Raw genomic sequence first — 25,499 nt, 5'->3', positions numbered from 1 at the left:
TTTTGCATTTCTAAATTCTCAATAAATGCATAAAAGTCCGAAGTCAAATTGTCATATGTGTACATTTCAATTGTTATACGTTTCGTATTGTATCGAGGACCGCATAGATGTCGTGAAACTAAGTTCCAAGTAAAGACGTAATTATTTTCCCGTGAACCGTGTCTCGTACACTTTTCGTCGGCCGTTCTTGCGTAAAAGCATGCAACGGGCACTCGAATTGAAGAAATCCAACGAGCGTATCTCTCTGGCTTGTTGCAAAACCCTTCGGTGCCTTGACATTTTCGCCGGGTCCACTCACCTCGCGTATCCTCAGTGTTTACAAAGCGTGTTCTCGGGCACGTTAACTTTTCATACGGCCTTTTGATGAATCGACGTATGTGCCACGTCATGTCATGAAGAAATGTCGTCGTACCTGGCGCGATCACGATATCATCGTTAACCATGAGATTTACGCGAATCTTTGACTCTTGTGCAAGTGCATTCTCGATAGAAAACGATTCATCGTCACTTAGACTTTTTTTCAGGAACCAGCCATAATACGTAAATTACGACAAAAGTGTAAACATATATTTTACTTTAGAAGATCTTGTTTTATCAATGACTAGATTTAACATTTTATGATTATTTAATGCTTTGATTTGAGATTTCAAGATTATATTCTGATCAATGATTTAGCTTGAAATTTTATGATTATATTTTGGTCAATGATTTTATTAAAGATTTTTATTTTTTCATTTCTATTTGATATCTGTGATCGAATATTCAAAGAAACAGGTTTTGTAATCTTGTCTTATCGATGATAAATAATGACACGATTCGAATGAATTGTATCGACTATCCTCTTACAAATGTTAGTCCTGATGCATTCGGATCCCTCGTTCTTAATTTTGCTTTTCTAATAAATGACAAGGAAGGATTTTTTAAATTCAAAGAATACTAGATGCATGCAAGTAGGGAACATTGTCAACAACACGTTGTCCACAGTAATAATAATAATTATTATTATAACGATGATAGCAATAATACAAATAATAATATTAATAATAGCGATACTGGTACTAAATCGTAATAATAATAATAATATTAATAATAATAATGACACGTATCTCTAAAAAAAAAGAAGACAGAGTCGAGCTACATACTAGTTTTATTGGGATGAGGTTGTGGTTGTGGTTCGTGTGTGGTTTTTTGAGAGGAAAAAAATAAAGAGGAGTCTTGGGGTTGGGGGATCTGGGATGAGGATACTAAAATATTAGGGGCCGGTTTCGTCCCCGCGGACAGATCGCGGTGTCCGCCGGGACGAAGAAAAGGATGATCCCTGGCGTGTGCCAAGTCAGATCCCTAAGGGTGACCACGTGTTCCTGATAGGTGATTTTTCTTGTGTCGATTTCTTCTTTGAACACTCAATCGAGTCTTCGTTATCTCCATCATTGTCGTCTTCATCATCGTTGTTCTCATGAATGTTATTCCGATGTGTCCTAAGTTAAAAATCCCTCACAGCCAGGCTGCTACGTGATCATCCTGCCCCGAGTCGATGAATTTTTTTCTCTCGGAATCGTAGCGCGCCGGGGGAAGTTTTGGTCCCTGCCACAGAATTGATCGCGCAATCTCTCTCTCCCATTCACACCGATATACACTCTCACTCCGTCTCGTTCTCTCTCTCCCGTTCCCGTTCATACTTCCTCTGACGTACACGCTCTCTCCCGCTCGTTTTGCTTTTTTATCTGGGCCGAACAACTCGCGCATCCTTCTTCATCTTCTTATTCATCATTTTTTTTTTGTGAGTTTTTTCCTTGTTTCTTCTTTTTCAAACTGTTTTATCCCATTTTTATCTGGTTGATGGTGATGAACGCAAAATGGTCTGGACGAGTGGCGAGCCAATATCCGCGCTTCGTTCGATGTTATTTGATTTCTTCGGGGCTGTTATTCTTCGTCTTCCCGCCTCTCGCTGCGACCGCTATTTCAATCATTCACTTATACTGTCAGTTCTTGCGGTTTAGGCAGCAATTCGGGCTTGGACTCTTCAGCTGGTTTGGACTCTTGTTTGGAGGAGGACTCCTCAGAGGATTTCTCTTCCTCGCTGCCCTTGCTTTCCTTCTTCTCAGCCGATTTTTCTTCAGAAGATTCGTCTGATTTCGCTTCTTTCGCTTCCTTTGCTGGTTCCTGCTGTTTCTGTGGTTCTTCCTTCTTTTCCTCGGCTTGTTCAGACTTTGCTTGAGGCTGAGCTTCCGCGGTTTCGCGTTTAGCCTGGCTAGATTCGGCTGATTTGGCCGTCAATTGTTCCACAGATTCTTGAACGTTACTGGAAGCAGAGGCTGCAGCAGATACTTCGGCGCTCTTTGCTTCCTTCTCAGGTTGAGCAGCGGCTTCAGCAGGCTTCTCCTCGGTCTTGGCCGAATCTTCGGGGCTGATTGCAGGTTGTTCGATCGCAGGTTGTTCGAGAGGAAGCTGAATCTTCTCGTTCTTGGCAGCTGGTTTGTTCTCTTCTGGGGATTTAGCTTGATCTTGTTGGCTCTTTTCAGCTTCAACAGCTGGCTGTTCTATTTTCTTCTCTTCCGGAGCAGCTACCTCGGCGTCGCGGGTCACACGGTCGGGTTTGTCTTCAGCTTTCTTTTCCTGTTCCTCTTGTGGCTTCTCGAGCTTCTTTTCCTCCGCAGCTGGCTGAGCCTTTTCTTCCGATTCGGAAGCTGCTGAGCTAGCCTCATCGTCTTTTCGCACGCTTGGTTTCGTTTCCTCAGCTTTCTTTTCTTCCTTTGCTTCTTCTTTAGCAGCTTCTCCGCTTTTCTCCGCTGAATCTACTTGCTCGGAGCTTTTGCCCTCTGGGACTACAGCCTTCTGTAATATAAACACAATCCAGTTAAAAAAACCAAATTCTATCGTCTACAACAGCAAAGAAACTCGAATATCGTAATGTATATCATAGTACAATTCAAACTTACAACAACGGGTTGCTCTACTAGAACATCAGCACTATCTTGTTTCTTTTCTTGTGGAACAACTTGCACTACAGTTTCGTGAGATTCGGAAGCCGCCTGCTTCAGACCTTCTTCCTCCTTTTTGGCTTCTTGAGCCTGTTCAGGCTTTTGTTCTTGCTCAGGTTGTTGAGCCTCCTGTGGTTGTTGTTGCGGCTGCAGTTGCTCAGGCTTCTTTTCCTGGCCAGCTTCCTCCTTTTTCTCCTCGGGTTTCGGTTGCTGAGCTTCCTCTTTCTTCTCCTCAGCCTTTTCAGACAGTTGAGCGTTTTCACCCACGGGTTCGCTCCTCACGCTTGGCTTCTCAGCTTCGGCAGGTTTCGCTTCGGCAGGTTTCGCTTCGGCAGGCGCCGGTTCAGCGGCATCCAGGTTTGCTTTTACAATGGTTTTATGAATTGCTGAAGTCTCTGAGTCGCTTGGGCTCGCCGATTTTTCCAGAGGAACTACTTGAAGAGGTTCTTGATTCTCAGCTACGGGCATCGAGAGCACCGTTTTTTGGCCGAGCAGGCACAGTATCGTTATTACGAGTAACTTCGTCATTTTGATATCTGTAAATGAAAACGGAGCTTTTGGTAATTCTTTCTTTTTCGTTTTCTATATTAATATTAAAACTATCAGAGTGATGGAAATATCCGATTTATAATTTTGCATATAATTTTTTAAAGAGTTTGAACGATTTTTTCTTTGCACTAGCTTTTCAATCGTTTGGATGTCAATTTCTTTGATACAAACTTCGTTTATATAATTATATATTTCGATATAATGCTTTTATATATCTTCTATTTGGATCTTTTTTAGTATAAACCGCATTTTATACAATTGCTTTGGTACATCATTTTTATATATCTTTTATTTAGAATAAATGATATTTAACGTTGATAAATTTAATGAACACTTTACGAAAGCAGAGCTTTGGTTCTATTTTTGTAATGAATTACAAATATCGAGCTTAATAATCATCCTATTAATTCAAAGGACTATTTGATGCAATATGTAAAAGTCACAACTATCAGATACTAACGTAAATGAAAGAAAATCAGAGATAACATTGTACCCTAATGCATAAATCTCATCGTAAACGATCATTTAATCTCGACCAACCGGATGTAGAACCTGAACTAAAGTTATCACGGATCGGAAACACCGTAAAGATTCAGAAATAATGTCATGTCGGACAGAAAGGTTCTAGTATGTATGGAGCGTAGAGAGAGGAAACGAGGGACGTTTCTCGCAATCTTCCAGTTAGGAGAGCGGACGTGAGTACACGAGCTCCTCTTTCGTACTTGGCATGAATGGAGAACGCGGCCGCATGAATGGACCGCCGATAGACGCGCGAGACGAAAAGCAGGCTGCGCGTCAGAATGTGACATACAGAAAGAGAGAGAGAGAGAGAGGGGGGGGGAGAGAAGGAAAGAATGAAAATTGAAAGATGGACAAGGGGCTGCTAGAGGAATCGGCAGGAGGGAGAGGGACATAGGTGACATTGAACCGAATGCATTGAACAAGACGAGCGTTATGGAACTAATGACAGGATGCGTGTCCCTCGTGTTCGTTACGCGCGCACATTCGCGCGATTTCTCCGCATGATCGCGTCTTCTTCTTCGTTCTACGCTTTGTTCTTCTCGTTTCTTCACGAATGAACGCGTGTCGTACTCGCGTGTTCTTCAACGGATGTTAGGAATAGTTGGAGGGGTGCTAAGAGTATCTGAGATTTCATTGGACAATTATTTCTTCATAGGTTGTACCAGAGAAGATTATAGGAGGATCGTCAGAGTATTTTGAATATTTTGGTTACTTGAAGATTTTCAGTGAGAAGGCTTCGAATTAATTATTTGAAGATTTTAAATAATAAAAGCTTTGAGTTGATTATTCGAAGATCTTCAATATGGGAATTGACTTTGAGATGGATAAATAGATAAATAATAATTGAGAAATTATTTGTTAATTGCCGTGAAATAAAAGGAGAACGAAAGAGAATGAACGTTGTTGCGTGCATCGCGAACGGAAAGTGAAACATGGGTGTAACTTCCGCAATAGGTGGAAACGGAAGGCGAGAGAGGACATTGTTTGGTTGGATGGAAATCGAGTCGTTGCAACGATCAAGATACGCCTCGAAAAAAAGCAGAACATTGTTCATCTGTCGTATCGCGAACCATGAAAGCACTAAAAGTATGTATATACATTCCCAAACATGAGTTCTAACTATTTTATTATAAATCTGTCATTTATAGGCTGTATCCGTAAGTACACGTTGTTATTATACGAACTTATGACCAGTAGTGTGCCTATATAAACCTATATGCGCATAATCGAACCCGCTTAAGTCTAATTATAAAACGTCGACCACTATCAGGAAGCTCATCGTCGTGTAAATCGATTCCGCTGCGCACATCGGTATCGTATGGTCGTTACGAAGCCTTTGACGAGCATCGAGGTACATAAGTAGATACGACAGAGTGGGCAGACGCGAAACCAGAGACAATCGTCGCGGTGTCGCGTGGACACGATTTGCTTCGCGAGTGCAGTCTGCGATCAAGCGAAACGCAAAACGCTGACGAAACTAAACGCAAAACGCTAAGGAAACTAAACGCGCGCATATACAAGCGTTAAACTGGTCCGCGAGCTATGTAACGGAATAAAAAAGAAAAAAAAGAAGGAAAAATCAAGCACGATGGCATTCTTTCGATTCCATGCCAGCGTAGAGCGACCTTCCGTTCAGGAGGCTCGAGCTTGCGTCCAATCAAGCGGGTAATTTATACAGAGAGGAAGCTGTTCCCGTTGCATGTACAGTCAGAAATGCTCGTTCGCGAACGTTCCATCGTAAAAATCGAAACTGCTGCAACAATGGCAGCGAACAAGTCCGAGGGAACGGTTCTATGTCCATATTTGTAAAACGACGATGCCCGAGGATCGCTTTTAAGAAGAGACGAGAAACTGTTCGTTCACGAAGAGAAAAAGCGGTTGCCGCGTTATCTGAAACACAGACACGCCTTCTGGAGAACGCAACCAACGTGGAATGCGCGCTGAGAAGGTGAACGCAAAAGTCAGAGAGGGAAAACGGGAGGATAAAGGGGGAAAAACTGGGCGACAGCCGCGACCTGGGCGAGGAAAGAGGCGGCTGAACGGTCCAGTTTTTACGATACTAGCGCGCCACTTCGCTCTTGGCGTTCGCCAATTGGTCAACACGCAGGAGGTGAACCGTTCCGTTCTGTTATTACGCTCGTGCTCAACTTTAATTTTGGTACAAGCGATTGCTATCAACCGAGAACTTCGTTCCCGATAAACTTCAATTTTACGCTCCTTCTTCTTTCTAGAATTTTCGTCGTATGATTTAATTTGAAAAATCGTTCTTATACACACATGTAGATTTCATAGAGCGAACAAAGATGGAGTATTCTCCATGTAGGAAAAAGGTGAACGTTCAGAGGCGGCTCGTTGAAGACGAGAAGCGAAATTAAGGGGCAAGTATACATTAGCGAGTCGCATAATCGACATTAATAACAATCGTCCAGGCCTGATCATGTTGCAAGCGGACGTAATGGGCCGCAATAAAGTTAATTGCAAATTACTTTGCGAGTCACGGACGTAGAGGTAACGTTTGCACGCGTATATAGGTGTATACATATACATATATATATGTATATATATTTTGAACGTACGCGTTCGGTATTTCGGCTAATTGCAATTCGGTCAGATTGCCATTTGATAGGATAGTACAGGAGAGAGGAAGATGAAGAAGAAGTGGAAGATAGGAAGGGGAGGATCTGAACTGCCGCAAGAAAATTAAAGTCACGATCTCGCGAGGGATGCAAACACGACGGAGGGATAGGTCGACGGAGAGGAAATGCCTGTGAAAGATGATGGACACCCATTACCTTATCAAGATCATCAGAGATGTAATAATGGTACGACGCTTACAAAGAAGACGGGGTCCATTGAAGTGGTTCACCGCTTCAATGCTTTCTGCTCCTTCTCTCTCTTTCTCTGAGCTCGACTCTATTCTGCGCAACACGGCATTTATTATATCGGCTCTATCCTTTTCGCGATTGTCGATCTAATCTGCGCACATTGAATCTCAACTGGACGGAGAATGCGTCGCAGTACTCGCAGTTAACGCGATCGCGCAGGAATGCCGGTTGTTGCCTCTAATCGGCTCTGAAAGAGGGGTTCCGCTGCCATTTCTCGACGTTGTTTCAATTACCATTTTAAACACTCTTTCGTTCTAATTTTATTCGTATGAAAAGCACGGTAGGAAAATTATGCTGTTTCGAAGGAAAATACCGGAGAATTTTTTTTAAAGTATCGGATACTAAGAAAATGTTTAAATTGAACGCTGTTTCGAGGAAGAATACTATTAAATCTGTTTGAAAGTAGCGAAAAGACCGAGTATGGATGTTTATAGTATTTTAAATCTTCTAGATTTAAAGTATGGAATGTTATTTCTACGTTTCGTGAGTTTAAGTGATATAATAATTCTTCCAATTGATAGCATCGGAAATATTCACAATTTTGAAGAGTGTCAACGATATCAGAGTTTCTCTGAATTTCTAGCAGCACAAGATGAAGAACGTTTTTCAACTTCTAGATTTTTCAAATAAAAAGCACGAAACTATGATTCTCTAAGTGAAAACACGAAACTACGGTTTTTTGAATAAAAATCACGAAACTACGAGCGCCCATGAGATAAAATAGTAATTTTTGTATAACCCGTTTAAAAGAAAACCGCCAAATAGATTACATAAACGTTACCACGATACCAGAAACTCGACGCTTTCTACCTTTTAACGTTTGTGAAACAAAATCTACTATATATACGTATAATTTTCGAATATTTCCATGCATTTAATCGCCGAATTTATGCGTACATAAATTCGTTCTATTACGAACGAGAGTTAAAAGTGGAAATACAGGGAATAGATCGTAAAAAATACGGGCGATAGACGGTTCTGAGAGAAGATTCCTGGCAAATTAGAGGATCCTCGGTTGGCTTGTTCGCGCCTTGTGTGTCGCAGCCTTGCTGACGTGCAGATTAAGTAGATTAGCGACGAGTTAATTAGCCGCGGGGAAATCTTCGCGGGTCTATGGAGCAGAGAGGACGGAAAAAGGGTACGGTTGCGAGAGGAGGACAAAAATTACGCAAACGCGCGGTCATACGTTGCGAAATATACGCAAATTGTATGTTCCGACGATTATTCCATTTAGCGTTTCCCTCGCTTTAATCATTGGGTTCGAAGACAGCCATTTCACGAGACGCGATGGAGCTCTACCTGTATACCGTGGTCGCTGATATTCTGATTCTTCTAGAGACGTCTAAATACCACGAAAAATCTTACAATTCTTCGTTTCTCGTCGCAACGAAATTTCTATCGAGAGTTTAAAATTTTTGTTTGTTCGTAGATGAAAAAAAAAGAAGAATACACGCGCGATGACATTTGGCTAACCCCGAAAAATGGAATTTTAATTTTGTAATTCTATAAAGTTAAAAGAAAGGAGCGGAGCAGAATAGAAAAATCAGGCTGTCAACGATAGAGATAGGAACAACCGTGGATTTGATAAAATGATATGTTCTACTCACGTCTTTTTCTCTCCTCCGTGGAACTGGTCACAGCGGTGGCTGGTCGTCGACTTGTGTCCGGTAGACTCTTCTTAGATGCTTCTTCTCCGCTTCAGTCGCGGGGGAATTACTCTCACCGATTAAACTGTCGCTCGGGAAGAGACCGGTTCAAGAAGTAAAACTCTCGCCGATGTTATACGTGTTGCACGTTGGTTGTTGCGCGGAGCAGTGAAAACTCCGTGCTGAACAAGAGCAAAAGACAAAAGAGAGTCGGAAGAGATGCCCGAGAAGTAAGTTACCCTCTTCTCTCTCTTTTTTTTCGCGCGCGTGCGATTACGCTCGTTCGCTCGAGGAAACCGTTTGGTGATATCGGGATGAAGGTTGGGTCGTGTGTCGAGATGGAATCGTCGGGGCCCCGCTTATATACCCATTTACCCACCAGCGGCACCACAGCCAGGATCGTATAGGGGGGCCCGACCCTCTTCACCCGGCATCGTACCAGGGGCCCCTCCTTTACTCTTCTCTTCTCTTTCTTCTTCCGTCGTTCTTCTTTTCTCCACCTCTGTACACCTTCCCCTTCACCCTTTCCCTACCCTCCCGCCATCTATCGTTAACAGCTATCTTTCTTCGCACCATTCAGCCGCGATTCCCACCGGTCGTGTTTTCCTTCTTCCATACCCTGGGGCACGATCACCACGGGACGTGTGTGCCGCGTCGATTCCTCTCTACAACGACCCACGCCGTCTACGAGCAGGAGCAAAACGAACCGGGGGCTGCGATTCTCGCGAGAGATTTTCAAGTATCGAATCGGTTAGGTGGTTCGCGATGCGATGACTCTTCGACCCGCGGATGACACGTACCGAGATATCCAACTTGTGCACCCGTTCTTCTTCTTGTTCTTGGAATTGCTCTTGGCTCTAGGGTACATCTTGTCAACGACAGACTTTTGGATATTCGACGTTTCATTCACCTTGGACAGCCCTTTGCTTTGGATTGATGAAACTTCGATGCTGATTTCGAGATCATCGATGGACGATAATACAGATAAACTTGGAGAATGGAACGATGATGTTGAAGGATTTTCGCTGGGGTATCTTGTTTAGGGTCGAGGCAGTGGATAGAAGTTCGTCGCTGAAGAAGGTTCGATTGGTTGGTTTGGACGGTGATCGGTTAATCGGAAAAGAAGGTTCGAGGAACATCCAGACAAGGCTGTATATACGTGTGTTGTTGCTCGGAGTCGGCGAGTGGGCGAAACGTGTTAACTCGTCTTTTGTGAGATACGTTCGCGGAGTGAACGTTCGTTGTACCTTTGTCGGATCACGCCGTGTCGTTTCGTCGCGAGGTCGTTGATGTTCGATGGGTTTCGTTCGAGTATATTGGTTTATTCTTCGAGAGTTTGTTTCATGCCGAGAGTTTCCTTAAATATTAGTCAGTTTGGAGACAAGAGTTACTTAAAGACCGTCGCTGTTTTTGAGAAAACAATTGTTTACTTTGTTTCATCATTTTCTCCAAGTTAATTCAGTTATCCTACACTCTTTGTAGTTATTGTATAAAAAAATATGAATATTTTTTGGCTCTATTTTTATTGATCGATATTCATCGACATCAAGAAGGAATATCTGTGTATTTCCTGTACTTCTACGTCATAGTACCATATCAAAATTTTAGACTTTAAAATAATCTATTATTCCTAACGTTATTATTACATTTTTCAGTTTTTCTCAATTACATACTTAGAACCGGAGGTAAATTGTTATCCTCGAATTTTCTTACGATTAATCTTCTCTTTTCTTCTTCTTCCATTATAAAAGTGATCAATCTTTATCGACGCGTCTATGCAAAACATCGAATCTCGTTGATCCCTCGTTGACATTCGACCCGGTGTTTCATGACACACCTGTGCGTTTAGCACGGTTCATTTTTTCCATTGTGCGAGCAGGACGATGTTTTAAAAGCAGTCCGTTCAGCATGATTCAGTATCGAGCGGAAGTGCAGCGGTAGCGCGGTGCGAGCTGTTGATAAACGTGAAAAGGACCTTGATGTTTGACCGCGATGAATGAGGCGATAGAAATATTAGGACACGTTGATTAGTTCGTAGAACGACGATCTTTTTGGCCTCCCTGATCGTTCGTGTTCCACCATATTTCATGCAAATGAAAGCAATTTTCTTTTTAAATAATTTTGTTGAACCTGGCAATGAGCATAAATTTGCCCGCAGAACTCCGTTTTATTATCAAGCCTGACATTATTATGCAAGAAAATTCAGTATCGGTAGCTCGAAACTTGCGACTTGTATAATTTCATTAATAACATTGATTCGATTGTGCAAGAGAATCTCCTGATGAACATTTTTTTCGAATTAATTGCCAATACGAAATTCATATTATATAAATTAATGGTTGCACCAAGACCAGATGTACATAAATTATGATTAATACATTCATTAATAAATTTTTGGAATAAAACCAAAAACCACAACTCAGGATAACGTATTGCTTTCCCTTTTTCTTAATTATCCACGAACCGCAAGTGTCTATCAATAACACGATATTTTTTCTAAAGTGAAACGCAGCGCTCAATTAAAATTTCGAATTTCTTTCGCTTAGAATTTTTGAATTTTAAATTTCTTAGTTGGTGACTTTTGAATCTACATTTAAATTTAATTAATCAACGAGGTTTCGATTCCCGATAGAAAGTCGGAGACGTGCAATCTTTCATCGACGTTACAAATCGTAAAAACGGTAAAGAGCAGCAAGGAACGTCAGTGTGTGTCAAAATGAGTAATGTTTCGCTTTTCGGACATGGCAAAAATGAGATCTTTTGTACTACTTGTCATGCTTACGAGCCTTTCAGGATTATTCTGTTCGTTACATAAAGTACCTTTTTCTTATTGTACTTATTATCTTTAGAAGAAGAATTATCGTTGACTCAACGGCTTAACACCTAAGGGCACACTTCGTTGCTTAAATCCACGAAATTTCGACGGAACGAGTTCAACGTGTTTTTCTCTCGTTCACCAACGAGGATGCTCATCTCTCAATGAGTGCAAACGAATCGTCTCGCACGTGTCCAACATATTCAATTACTCGAAAGACGCGCCTTTCGTGGAGCTTGTTCGCAGAACGGAAGTACGCACAGAATTTGTAACAGACCTTAACTAATTCTAATTTGGTCAGACTGGCGTCAAGTTTATGAACGGTCCTAAAAGCACGATTTTTATATCGCAACCATTATTGTATGATTTTAGAATCGATTTTACAATTAAATTTTCATGTTGCACTAAAAAAAAAATCCATTGCTCAACAACAACGATGAATTACGATGTCCTTGAACTTTGAATTCGTAAAGAATCGTGTGCTTTACAGATTTTATAAGGAGACCTGATTAATTTCGGTATAATCGTACTTCTATTTCGAGAGAAATTGTTATAAATTGTGTTAAATGCAGATGTTTTTAGAAACCTGTTTTTAGTAAACAACTGCAACGAACTGTGGTAAATTTGCAAAATTTTACATCGAGTTTGGTAAGATCAAGCATTAAACTTTACATCAGCTACGTATCAGAATATCAAGGTGAAATTGTGTGAGTAAATTGTATGATGTTTGATTTTATTTTTAACTGATCGTGCTGCTCATTTTCGCAATTCTAAAACCGTTTCGTAATTTTAGTACTGTTGGGATCAATAGGTAAGATTAAATAGAAGTGTTTAGAATTTAAGATAGCTTCGAGATAGATATATAAAAGATTTTCTGTGATATTATCTAATGAGTCATTACAGAGATGTATCAGTGTGGGAATTCGTGAAATGTTACAAACATTTTTATTAGAATACCCATTGTGTCGTTCCTTGCAATAATTTGTCTGGTATTTTTGCATCGTCAATTCGTTGAAAAGTTTGTTGTTGCACAAGTTGCAACTGATTGCACACGAAAAATAATTTCTCTTATCACGATTGTGAGCAACATGAGTTTTAAAGCATATTTTTGAGTGGAATAATGAATTTGTATATTTCCTCAAATTTATAGGAAGGATTTTCTTACAGTCTAATTCTTTCACGATGAACACTTGTCTCAACGACAGAAATCTTCTGTTCCAATCATTACAGTGACTCATATGAAACTCGTTGTAATTAAATACAGTAGAACCTTCGTCATTTAAGTACTTACCATCTACGCGTTCTGTTCTTCGAATAATCCAACAATATATTTTCTTATCAATAAGGATCGCGTTTCTTTACTATCTATTTACTCTTTACTATATATTACTAGACTATTTACTCCTATTTCTTTTCCGAATAATTTTTGTCTCAATTCTGTTATGATTATCATCAAAATATTTTTTAACATTCAGACAAAGACAAAAAAAAATCCTTATTAATATCCTAATTTTTTGATTCAATTCTATACCAAACTACTTTTTAAACATTCAAAACTTCCTATTTGTTAAGACGAAATGAAGTTCGAGACATAATAATTCAAAAACCGTAACATGATTAACTCAATGGTTAAACGAAAAGTCCGGATGTGTCAATATATCAATATATCAAACCAACCATTAACCAAACAGCCTTCAAACGTTCGATCTGTGTATCAGTGCTACAAATCATCTCTTACAGTAATCTCCACTAGACTATTTGTCCCACCCATAGAATATTTATCCTAACTATGTCGATCAGTACTAATCGACATCGGATTAACGTCAACGTAAATCGTTTTTCGTAACGTTCGATCCGGCCGTGATTCATCGAGCCTGTTTCCTCCTCTCCTGTCTTTCTTCTCTTTCTCTGTTTGCCTCGCATGTAGACACGCGTGCGTGGCCACCGCATTATGTAAACGTCGCGGGATACGTGTGAGATGCGTGCAAAAGACGGACGAGGCCGCGGCGCCGTGCCGCGACGAACCTCGCGATTTTCCATCGCGAAACGATTGGATTCGCGGGGCCGAGCGGACAATGTTGCCAAACGGGCCGACGGAGTCCGACGCGACGCATCTCGACGCTCTCGGACCGGTTCTCTTCAGGGCGAAGGTCGTCGGCTGATGTGAGGTCGTCGATACCGAACGCTTGGTGTTCGCCGGATTTTTGCTTCGAACGTTGCGCGTGGCACGCCAGGATGGATAACCAGGACAGCAATTTTGGGTAGCGGGTCGCTGAATGATGTACACTATGCAAATTTATGTTTAGCCTCGTTTTTTTTGTTGGTCTCTTTTTTTTTACTTTGTTTCTCATATTTAGTTCTTTAGCTTTGCTACGGTCGGATGCTAGATTGGTTGGGTTTCGACAGGGTAATGGGGTTTATTATGTTTTTCAGATCTTTTTTCTTCTTTCATATACTTTTATTTCTGCATGGTTGGTTAATGGTTCGAATTGGTGAATAACGTGTAGCTTGCAAAATTTATCTATACTTTATGTCCTTCTTTAATTAAAGTTTTTAGAGGCCACTGCTCTAAAAAGTGTCGAATCATGTTCGACATAAGTGTCCGTGAAGAGAATTGACTTCGACGTAGATTCGACATAGGAATTTAGAATGTTAACAATCTTCTTTTCATTTTAACAGAAACAAACTTTGCTATCTTGGCGGAATTAAGAAGATCGTTACCATAAAATAGTAGCAAGAGATTTCGTATATAAATCATGATTCTTACACATTTCTCTTCAAACTTAAAACATTTTTTAATGATCAAAAATACCATAAAAAATAATTGAGAGAAGGTAGCAGAGTTTAGCGCAAATAAAGGGTCAGGAAAATTGACTCGAGATCATTATTATTCGAAAAACGTTATAAACAAGCGTTACATGCCCGTGTTAACAGATTAACAGATTTTCCCGCGGTGACTACCGATTAAGATCGCATGCGATCAACTCGAGAGCACTGCGAATCGCCATAAATATTTCCTGATCGGCACAAGCTTCGGTTATTCCATGGAACTTGTACCTCGATAGAGGGGGAAAAATGCGAGAATGAACGTGTTATTAGTAACACTTGCTCGCAACGGGAGCCAGAATCTCGATTATTCATCCGGCGCCTTTAGCCAACGGCGTCACGATAGTCGTTCGCTTGTAAAAAGTGTTAAGAGATGTTCTCAACTTGTTCTCTACAAAAGTATTCGTTTTCTAAGAATATAATCAATTCGTTTTTCTTCCTTTCGCTTTATAAAACGTACAGATCTTTTTCTTTTTGCTTTATACAATTATCTGGATACTATATTTGACGCTTGAGATTCTCTATATGTTTATAGCCTTGAGAGTTTTTTTCTTTTCTCTTAATTCTTTTTTTCTTCTCCCTTTATTTTTTTATCCTTTGCTCGTTTCTTCCTTCTTTTTTCTCTCTTCGCCTTCTTCCCTCTTCCTTATTTTTTCATTCTTATCCTTCTCTCTTCAAATCTTTTTCGCAGGCAATTGAAACAACAATTAACAAGATAAAAATTCTATTTATAAAATTTTTATTATATGAATATATATATTCCTTATTTTCTATTCTTATTCTTCTCCCTACAAATTTTTTTCGCAGGCAGTTGAAACAATTAACAAGATAGAAAATATGTATATATATATTTATATAATGAAAATTTTACAAATAGAATTTTTATACAATACAATTATAATATATATAATATAATTTTATCATATAAAAATTCTATCCTACCAATTTAAAGTTAATAAACAACCACATCGATTCTACGTACATTACAATAATCACAATCGTGAAGCGATTGAACGTTACAGAACAGTCATAATCAGTATCGAAAAAAAACCTATTGCTCCAATAATTCATCCTGAAGACAAATTACAGTAATCAGCTGAGAAGCAATTGCTCGAATATCAAGCAAGGTTAATAGGTAAACTTAGTACAGTATTAGATAAACGCGTATTCTGAGATGGACGACGTTGAAAATATCTGCACCCGTGTTATTCCGCGATGAGAACGAAAAATCATGTACTCAGAAGCGGGACTGTCGTTTCAGCCAGGAATAGAAGCCCTCAGGAAAGCACGTAATGACGTTCGGCATTATAAACGCGGTGTTCTTGCCGGTATCGCGGTGAATCCGCGTTTCTTCCTGGATCCTCGTGGCAGTTGCCGAGGAAACGAGCACCTTACAACCGGCGATTCCCAACCGTTACGTACCGTTAGAAGCGCGATCGTCTATGTCGCTGCTGGCGAAAAATAAGCTTTTTGCGTGTGCATCGAGAGCCACCTGAAACGGTCCGGTAATTTTGCAAGATCTACGGCTTAAAATAGACACACGATTCTCGCGTGTCAGTGCAAACCGTAGATTTTTTCCTGTTTTTTTCCACACCCTCGAGAATTTCTCTGTTAACAGGTATTTTAAGTCTATGGTTTGTTCGTTTTAACTTTTCGTATTTTATTTAAGGTCAGATGTTTATGGAACATTGGGTAAAAGTTGGGAATCGTTGTAAAGTCGGCGAAGCGAAAGAATTCACGAGAAAAAGGTTTAGAATTTTAGATTAGCTTAATCTCTTCAGGAACGAATTTATTAAGATTAGAAGACGATTTTTGTGTTTTATGGCTCTTTGAAATATAATGTATTCATATAGATATGGATATTGGGCTCACGCCCAATCTCTCTATAATCATTTAAAGTAAAATTTGAATTATTTATGACTCCTTATTTTGATGGAAGAACCGATTAAAGATTAATGGAAATACAAATTTTTCAATAGAAATGTAATAATTTCTTACAGTTTCTGGTCTTGGTTTCTAGTCCATCCTACAAAGGATTATTTCCAAATTTCCCGTTAATTGACCTTTCAATAGTTGATCCCGTACATAAAATAAAAGGGAAAAGATATTCTTGTAAATGATTTTGCAGTGTCTTATGTAATTATAATAAACAATAAAGTAAATATTGTCGTTTTAAATTCTCGATAGAAACAGAATACTCGTAACCTCGTGAAGAAACTAGCTGTCGTCCTTCGTTACCTCTGAACGAAGGATACTCCCACGGAGAAATATCACTTAGAATCGTAATAAAATTAAAGAATTCCATGTACACGGTCTGCATATCAACTATCATTGTTACTAGTGAATCAACAAAAAGTAAGAATAATTCTTATCTTTACGTGTTAAAACTTACATTTTTATTTATACATGAAACAATCCACTAAGTATTCTAAACACTGGAAACTGTTCGAATATTCATTCGAGTTTCATCACATCATCCTGTCATCTTGTTACGTTATCGACCAAATTGCGAAATTTGCTAATTTTCTTGTTAGCTTAGAATTAATGTATCCAGCATACATATAGCGTAGACCGTTTAAATCAAAAATTGACGTTTAAACTATATCTTTATAGTACGTGTACTAAATTTTCGAGTACAGGAGAACGAATGAAGCGGAGTAGACGAATTTCGTGAATGTCACATTAGAAATTTTGTCCTCGTTTCTAATCTGTTTTAAACACTGTGAAATACGATAATATCATTTTTCTATCGAGTAATGTTTTAATAGGTTTAGGTGTCCTTAAAATCATTTATAGTACACTAAACATGTACTTCATATTCCGACGAGTTTTGCGCATGCTAAATGGTTCGATGGTGCCTCGAGAAATTCCGATCGCGTCCGAAATTCAAGATTCTCCGCTCGTACGTCGAAATTATAAATTATCGTATTTGAAGGAACGCGACCTTTGCTTGGCCGTTCGTGCTCATGGTTTCCTGGTGATAATACAAAACGTGAGTCACGACCTAAGATATCTAAAAAATATATTCATCGGTTCTTCTTTTAATGTTACGTAATAACGAAACCATAAATTGTATAGAATCAAATTTTTACGCTCTAATGGATCTTGGAGTCGTAAATTTCTGAATTCCAGCAGCTGGAATATCTTACAATTTACAGGTACCCAGTTATTTCGTTTTTTGAAACTGATGGCTGGATTAAAAGAAATCTAGAAACATTGACGATTCATCTTACTCGCTTAGGAGACAGAGAACAATGTATTTCTGGTCCTTCTCACCTTTTCGTGATCTATACTGCGATTAGTTAGTACTTTTTTGTCTTCTGGCGTTTACTGAAGTGACGTAACTTTAAAAGTACATACTTCTTGGAATAGATTTTTTTAGAACATTTGAGTCGTTCGGAAGCTATGTTGATCAGATCCCTTAAATTAAATAGTAGAGAAAAATAGCAGTGTTGCACCGTTAAAAATGAATTCTTACGGGATTGTCGTTGATGAATCTTCAAACTCAAGAATTTTCGAGCTTCGTCGATTTTATCGAAAATGAATATTGCATTCGATGTCGATCGCGATACGATCATGGTCGTGATTTGTCACACTCGAGTACATGCACCAAGGACGCCGCGGAGGCGCACTTAAAAGTAGAAATATCATTAGGCAGAATGCAAAAAATAGACTCGAAGAGTTATTTGCTGTTATTCGCAAATTCTCAGGAAATTGCTGGTTCGTTAGATCACGATCTACGATCTGATTTACGATCTACAAGTTTTTATTTTAGATTTACAAGGAGGACTGACGTTCGCCTTTGTCAGAGTTAAAACAAAGTTACATAGGTTCAGTTACTATATTAGAAACAAATGTATTCTTGTATTCTTGAAGAGATAAAAATAAATAAAAATTAAATGCAAACTATAAATCTTTTCAGCACAATTATTGTTTTCGTAATATAGGAACTAACAATAAGAAGAATGAAATACAAAGCGCGAATCTTCTTAACACAATAGCTCATTGCCAAATTAAAGTACCGTCTTTTACAATTCAATACCTCAATGATATACTACGCGGACGCAATAAAAAGTGCAGGTAACCATGTTTTGTACGATAATTAAAAAAATGGCGTATTATCTCAGCCTCAGGCACTGCCTCATCACCAAACGGATTAATTCTCGCGACTTGTATTAAAACCAATCATATTGGTCCGCTTGTAAATCACTGAAACAGTTATCAAAATTTACATTTATCGCTCTCTGCTTGCATATTTTACGAGATGTTAAACGATCCGCGGAAGGTATATTTTTTAATACATCGACGGGGGAAAACGTGGTGAAGGAACGAAAAGTCTGTTGGCGCTAGTTGGTCACGAAGATGTTACTCGACGACAGAATAGCGAATAAAATAGAACTTCTGCTCGCTTGGGTTTCGCGATTGACGAGCGGTTCATTATGCGATTTCGTTGACAGGGGACTCAGCTGGAAGGACGAATGCTTTCGTCATCCTACAATTGGCTTTGCCAATCGCGATATCGAGTAGCGTGTGTTCATTAAGTTATCGCGTGCTTTTCAACGTTATAGTTGAATTGAAAGGTCATGATGGACCATTCAATTAGGTAGACTCTGAATTTACGTTATTATCAACTTCTTCCATAATTGTGCTTTGGATTCATAGAATACTTGGTACGTCTGAAATTTGTAATTTTTATTGTCTCTTTGATCAAAAATAGAAACGAAAGAAAGGTTCTTCTTTCACTTAGAAAGAAAACTGTATGTTTGCTAAGCAAGGTAGATTACACATGACATAATATACACGTCAATTTTGATTCTCGTCCGATCTCACAACACGGCTCGTTATAATAGTAATATAATCTGCTGCATAGTTACACTGACGCTCATTAACAGCAATATCATTGATCTCGAACGTCCTTCACGCACGCTACAACGTAATCTCAGTTGATTAATGCGTGATTTACGCTCGTACCATCAGAAATCGCTGTTCCTTTCTTCAGCGATGCAAGAAAGCGGTTACCCTTGCTTCTTTTACGTAGATTGTATTGAACAAAACTGGTATGTAGGTTTAATTAACTTTAAAAAGTTGAAAAAAGTCTCAACGATGACTTTTTATTATTTTACACAGTTAATTATCTCGACTATATTATACCTTGTTTGTAAAGCACATGATTTCTAAATAGGATCATCAGTAAGATAATAATCGTAAGAGAATAGGAGAGTTATGAAAACAGAAGATTGCTGTCAATCGTGGGAGTTCAATAGAAACAAAAAGTCAGTGAAAAGAGAAATTGCGATAAATTAAAATCACGTAAATAGGTTCGCGTAAAAATAATCAAATTTTGAATAATAATCGACGTCTTATCGGAATAAGAGGAGGAAAGATGTGCGAAAATTTATTTAACCAGTCGTCCTCGACATTGACTATGCTTGATTTCTAATTTTATCCCAAACTCGAGCCGGTTTTGATACCGGTCGTGGACGCCTCTCGTATCCTACGATAGGGTTGTAGGGTCGGGTGCAGTGATAATTTATGGAACCATTAAAAATCTTACCTGGCGTCCCTTGACAAATCGAAGTCGTGATCTTTCCCGACAAAAGAATCAGAATTTTTTAATTTCATGTGTGAAATCATTCTGAATTATTTACTTATATATTATTTTTTTATTTACGCAGATTGATCCATTAAGGGAGGATGTTTTATTTATAATTTTGTTCCGGTTACCTTACATTAGCGAATTTTTTAGCATTTTTCTTTTTTGTCACTATTTTCTGTTCCATCTGAACATCATGATATTATAAAGCTCGAAGGAATTAAATATGCCAAATCCTTTTTTAAATCATGGAAACTCCTTTTGCGTTTCTGATTCATATAATGGGTTTTTCTAAAGTATCTATTATTCTAATAGATTTTTTACTTTATACTTTAACGAGCAATATGCAAACAGTGTGTTTTCCAGTAATGTATACATAATAAATGCAACTTTACGTAACTTTAGTATATTATTACATCACTTGTTGCTTCTTACTGAATTAATAACTGAATTATCATAAATCAAATATTATTTAACCGATAAACTATTAAAAGCAAACGATAGTGAACGTCCATGATACTATATTGTATGGTGATTATTAAACTATTAACGCGTCAATGTATGTTTCAAATAACCAGTCTTAATGATGTAGGAAGCAAGTTGATTTCAGTTGCTTTTGTTGCATGACTTCCCTTATACCTACCTGCTTAAACATTGCAAAATTTATCTTCTTGATTGAGACTCAGCTATTTATATTCGTTGATTATAAGAAATAATCGAGTAAAATCACATTTTTCATTCTATTTTATTACCTTCCCCAAAATAGTATAAGGGGAAACCTGTTATGAAGTCGTGGCTAACGTCTTCTCTGACATTATCAAGGTTAGATTAGAATATAAAAGAACAGAATATTTTAAGGACTTGTGTCAGCATGCTGATTTCGATTTCAAGAAACTAAACAACGCAGTATCCTACCTTTTTGCGAGGAAAATTTCATTTTACCAATTGATTTCCACAAATTGAATTTATTTATTTCGTATACTACGACGACAAGAATTAATTGTTACTGTAAATATTAATGGCTAGACTGCAGATATCTTCGTAAATTTTCTGAATACTCCTGTAATTTTGTCGTCTTTTAGATCATTTTACACCTAATCCTGTTTTTTTTCTTACTAAAACTCGTAACATGTCTCCAAAACAAAAAAGGAAAAAATTGAGGAAAATGTCTGGTTTTAAATGTACGCTAAATATTTCTTAAAACATTAAAGATCTCTTCTTTTAACATTGATTTAATCCTTTTATCGTTCGAAAAGAACTGACATGGGAAACGATTTTCTAATTGTTTCGAACACTATAACTATATAAAAATAAATGAAGAGAAGGACCTTAATTCCAAAGTTTAAAACGAAAGAATTATGTGAATCCAAACACACGATCAAATTCAAATATAATATTCTGTAAAAGATCAATAATTTGCAAAATCTAAAAAATTTTATATACGCGCCACATAGATATCAAATCTAATGTTCCACGACTAATCCCGTGTCAATTCAGAGCGAGAATCGAGCAACGACGAGACCGTACAAAATCCACCTGGAAGTAATCCTCGCTGATCTCTTTTCTCCGCGGTCGCTTTTCTATATGAAGGTTCGTAGCTCGAATGTAATTACGAAATGACGGTGACGAGTTCAGCGCAAATGACAGGTCTCTGGCCATATCCTGACGGCAAGGTGGCTCCTTTTTCTTTCGTTTCCTCTCGACGATGGCCCCCTTTTCGCATCACGTCAAAGCATCCTTTTCCGCGACAGGCAATTACGCGCTCGCCAGTTGAGGTCGCTCCAATTTCGTATCGGCTGACGACCACTGTAAAAAAGAAAAAGAAGATTAGCGAGGGGATAAAGAAAAAAGGAGCGAATACAAAAGCGGAAAAAAAAGGATGGAAGAAAAGATAGAATGGAAGGGAAGGAGGGATGTTTCTCTCTGGTCCCAGTTTTAGATGTAACCACGTAAATGGCCTGTCGCGTTCGTGCAATGCACGTCGTGCCATAGACATTATACGACATTATGGCGCGGATCGTGTAACGTTATGATTATCTCGCAAAGAGCCCAAGGTCTGTCTCTTCTTATCCTCTTGACGGCAACCATGTAATTGTTCTTTCGGTTAACGTTGGTGCATCGTTCGTTTTCCTTTTTCTTCTCTTTTCGTCAGCTTTCATCGCGCGCCCATGGGGTTTCTTGTGTCACGTAAAGAAAGTACAGAGATACTAGAAAGATAAAGCGAAGGAGAAGATGATCTTCTGATCTTTTGGAACACGGTTGAAATTCGTTCTGATACGAGCGAATGAATTCGATGGTTCATTTGATAATATGATATATAGATTATGGATGTCTTTTTAATTAATTAATTAATTTATTTTATCTGGTCTATCTTGTTTATTTTATTGTAAAAAGTACACGTATAATACGGAAAAATATATAAAATATTCAAAATAGAATGTACTCGTTGTAATAATGGAAGGATGAAAAGAATTTTTTTACGTAATTAGGTTCCATTTCTTTAGCTTTATTTATAAAAATATGAATTTGGATGAACAGCCGGTGTTTAGTGATATCTTTCTTTTTGATATGGACATAAAATTGATTCAAATAGACAGTGAAGAAATTACCGAAATGTCAGAGGAATCGTTGAAATAATTAATCAAGGCTTGAGTAAGAATGGAAGAAGAGATAAAAAGGAATTTCACGAGATGCGGTGATTAATTTAAGAGTAGTTGTTTTTCATCACCTTTTTTTCAATTTTTCGAATAGTATTTGCAATATGTTTATCCTTATCTGAGCGGCAAAGAAAGAAGTGAATGAAGATATGTATATAAATATGTATTCTTCTCATAGGAAATATTCAGCGTTGTCACTGTGAAATCTTTCTCTCATTTTCTTCTGTGGCACAAATCAGGAGAGGCAATATGAAATATAAATTACTGTACGACTCTTATATCGCAATCAAGCGGCTATATTAGAGGAACGAAGATATATCTTTCTTATTATTCGTTCGTTTTACGCTTATCTCGTCGCTTAAATGACACGTACTTTTTCAATTTCGCCACTTCCATTTACGACTTTAGTACCTAATACGTATATACGCAGAAACTCGCCGAAAATAAAATGTTAAAGTAGTTAGTTATTTGTATGAATCAAAACGTCGTTTCTTGAGATAGTCACATATGCCGGTAGTAATTTTTATACCACTTTATTTGAAACACCTGTATACATACATATATATATTTACATTTCACAATATAACATTTGATTTTTTAAAAACAATATTAACATTAGATCAATCAGGACTGGATGTAAAATCAGCGTACTTTATTATTATCGTTGGACCTTTCTAATCTCTTCTGAGCGGGAATTACAATTATTTCACACCTTGGTCTACAAAATACGAAAGACATAATATTATAATCTTCTATTATACTACCACACAAATATTCATTTTTTCTTTGCAAAAATTAGCAACAAAATCAAGATACTTAGTCAGCGAAAGTATATACACAATGGAATATCACGTCGCTCGATCCTATTCTGACCTTCCTACACTCCGCAATTAGTATTCCAATCCTCTTTACGTCCACGACCGCGTAACGACATCGAGAAACCAGGGAAGGAGGGACGAAGAACGACAAAGAAAACGTTAAGAAAAAGAGAGTCGTATGATATTAAGAATCTTAGAGTAAGAAGGAGAGAATCTTGCGAGGGTGGTTACTAGGGGAAAGGGAGGGATTCGAAGGGGGTTGGAGCGGGGCGGAGTCGAAGATACATCGGCTAAGGCTAAGTTAGGATGAGGATAGCAGCGATTATCTTAACGATCCCCTGCAGCAAAACCTGAACAGCAACTTCGCTCCGTCTCCTCTCCTCGTTGGCGAGATGCACCGCGTACATCGGTTCCACACCAGCGTCGCTTTCCTGTTGCTGGTGGTGTTGCTGTTGCTGCGGCCGTTTCTGGCTTCCACAGTCTTCTTCTCGTTGCTGTTTCTGCGCTGCTACCAAAGAAATATGCCGCGAGGTGGAAAAAAAAAAGAAAGAAGCGGCGACGCGAAACGCTGAAAATAGCTCGCCGTGTGCTGCCTTTGGCGAACAAGTGGTGAAACCAGCAGGAATCCGTGTGGCTTTTCCCTTCCTTCCTATTTTCTCGATCCTCTTTTTCTTCGAGCGATCCACGCCGATAGGACTGGTTTAGGATAAGCGTAGGCTGCCACTTGCCTGTGCCGTAATAATGATGTTATAATATTGTTATCACACGCGGCAGGTGTGATGTGCGAACGAGAGAAAATGAGGATGCTGCTGTCTATGCGTTTTAAAGTGGTTTCTTGATCTTGATCTTGATTTCATCGCGTAGGATTCTTATCTTGGTATAAGAGAACATTGATGAAGTAAGTTTGTTTATGTATCACGAAGGATGTAGATATCAATTATAGCATGACTTTACTAAATTGTAATAAAACACTCAACTTGTCAAATGGAAAGGAGATTCAAGTTACAATGTACATTTTTGTTCAGAGAAACTGATTACGGACTCTACAAGAGAGCAGAGTCTATTTGATTTATACAGACATCCGTAGGATCGATAAAGTTAGTCTAACGAACGAATAAATTTTCATAACATAGGACTAAGAATAGCAAAACCGTGGAACTAACAAATTCGTCTCATACTCGAACGATAATTCGACAACTCGGAAGCCAGGCGAGTCTGGCCAGCTGCCGCCGGAGGCAGGAGTAGCCTTCGATTCGTTCAGTGACTCCGAATCCAACGAGCTCGAGATACATCCACGAACGGCGCACACAAGCGTTGTATCAGCTCGGCTCTGCCTGTTCTTTCAACAAGATCGAGAGGAGCTTTCTCGACGTATATACCGTTGTAACTCGCGAATTCTAGATCCTGACCTCTTAGAGACATAGTTTCTCCATCGTGGTGTATCCCACATAGACTCTAAATGTTCACGGTCGATCTTGTTGCTCGTCGTTGGCACACTTAGCCCATGCAAGGTTCTCGACTAACGAAGGACCAACCAAGAATCCTCTTTCTCTCGTCTTCAAATTTTGCATAGTCGTACGCGTGTCACACAGCGAGGATATCGTGCAGTTGACCAATGACCCCGGCCGTTGATCCAGGGATGGGCCTATGTCAGCTCATGCATCGGCGCAGAACGCGAGGGAAGTTAGATAGAGAACATTTGGTCGAATGAAACAGCCTAATCGGCGCTAGCGCGCAGCTGTCGTGACTTCGAGAGGAAAGTCGCGGAACGACAAGGACGAGGAGGTGGCGACCGGTTGACGGCTGTTGGAAGCCGGTCTACGCTGGTGTGTAATGCATTACACAGGTATTACAGGTATTATCCGTATTACACGTATTACGAGTATTATACGGACGTACGTGCGACCTCGAGAGAGCAGAGGCCTGGTGAAGAACGGCTTCTTCTTTTTCTTTCTCCGAGCCCCCTCCTTCGTCCTTTGACTCTGCTGGTCCCCTCGATTCCTCTACATCCCTCGCACATGTGTCTGCCCTTCTCTCTCTTCATCTCCTTTCTTTTCTCTTCCTCTACCACCTCCTCCCGCGTTGAATATATGCAACTCCTTTGCGCGTCTACACACGGCTCATCCTTTGCCTCTGTCTTCTCTGGCTCATCCTCTTTTCTTGCATTCTCTCCTCCTCTCTGTACCTCGACTCCTCTCTTCCCTTTA

The 25,499-nt window shown here is 39.1% G+C and overlaps 2 protein-coding genes across 7 annotated transcripts in view; one reads left to right on the top strand and one right to left on the bottom strand.

The window, feature by feature from the left end:
- LOC100648013 (serine/threonine-protein kinase S6KL) overlaps window positions 1–25,499 on the top strand; it is a 69,144-nt gene that overhangs the window by 4,383 nt on the left and 39,262 nt on the right. The window lies entirely within an intron of this gene.
- Window positions 1,200–8,938, bottom strand: LOC100647892 (neurofilament heavy polypeptide). Its single transcript, XM_003394516.4, has 3 exons — window positions 8,545–8,938; window positions 2,940–3,517; window positions 1,200–2,835 (listed from the first exon to the last, which is right to left on the bottom strand). The coding sequence occupies exons 2-3, from the start codon at window positions 3,507–3,509 to the stop codon at window positions 1,975–1,977; spliced, it is 1,431 nt and encodes a 476-aa protein (XP_003394564.2). The 5' UTR covers window positions 3,510–3,517; window positions 8,545–8,938; the 3' UTR covers window positions 1,200–1,974.

Source organism: Bombus terrestris, chromosome 3 (genome assembly GCF_910591885.1).
Source record: "Bombus terrestris chromosome 3, iyBomTerr1.2, whole genome shotgun sequence".
NCBI classification, from domain to species: Eukaryota; Metazoa; Arthropoda; class Insecta; order Hymenoptera; family Apidae; genus Bombus; species Bombus terrestris.
This window is presented reverse-complemented; position numbering and strand designations above follow the sequence as displayed.

Coding starts and splice junctions, on each gene's coding strand:
- LOC100647892 (XM_003394516.4), bottom strand. CDS start 3,509: ATGACGAAGTTACTCGTAATAACGATACTGTGCCTGCTCGGCCAAAAA. Junction 2,836..2,939: donor TAGTAGAGCAACCCGTTGTT/GTAAGTTTGAAT, acceptor TTTATATTACAG/AAGGCTGTAGTCCCAGAGGG.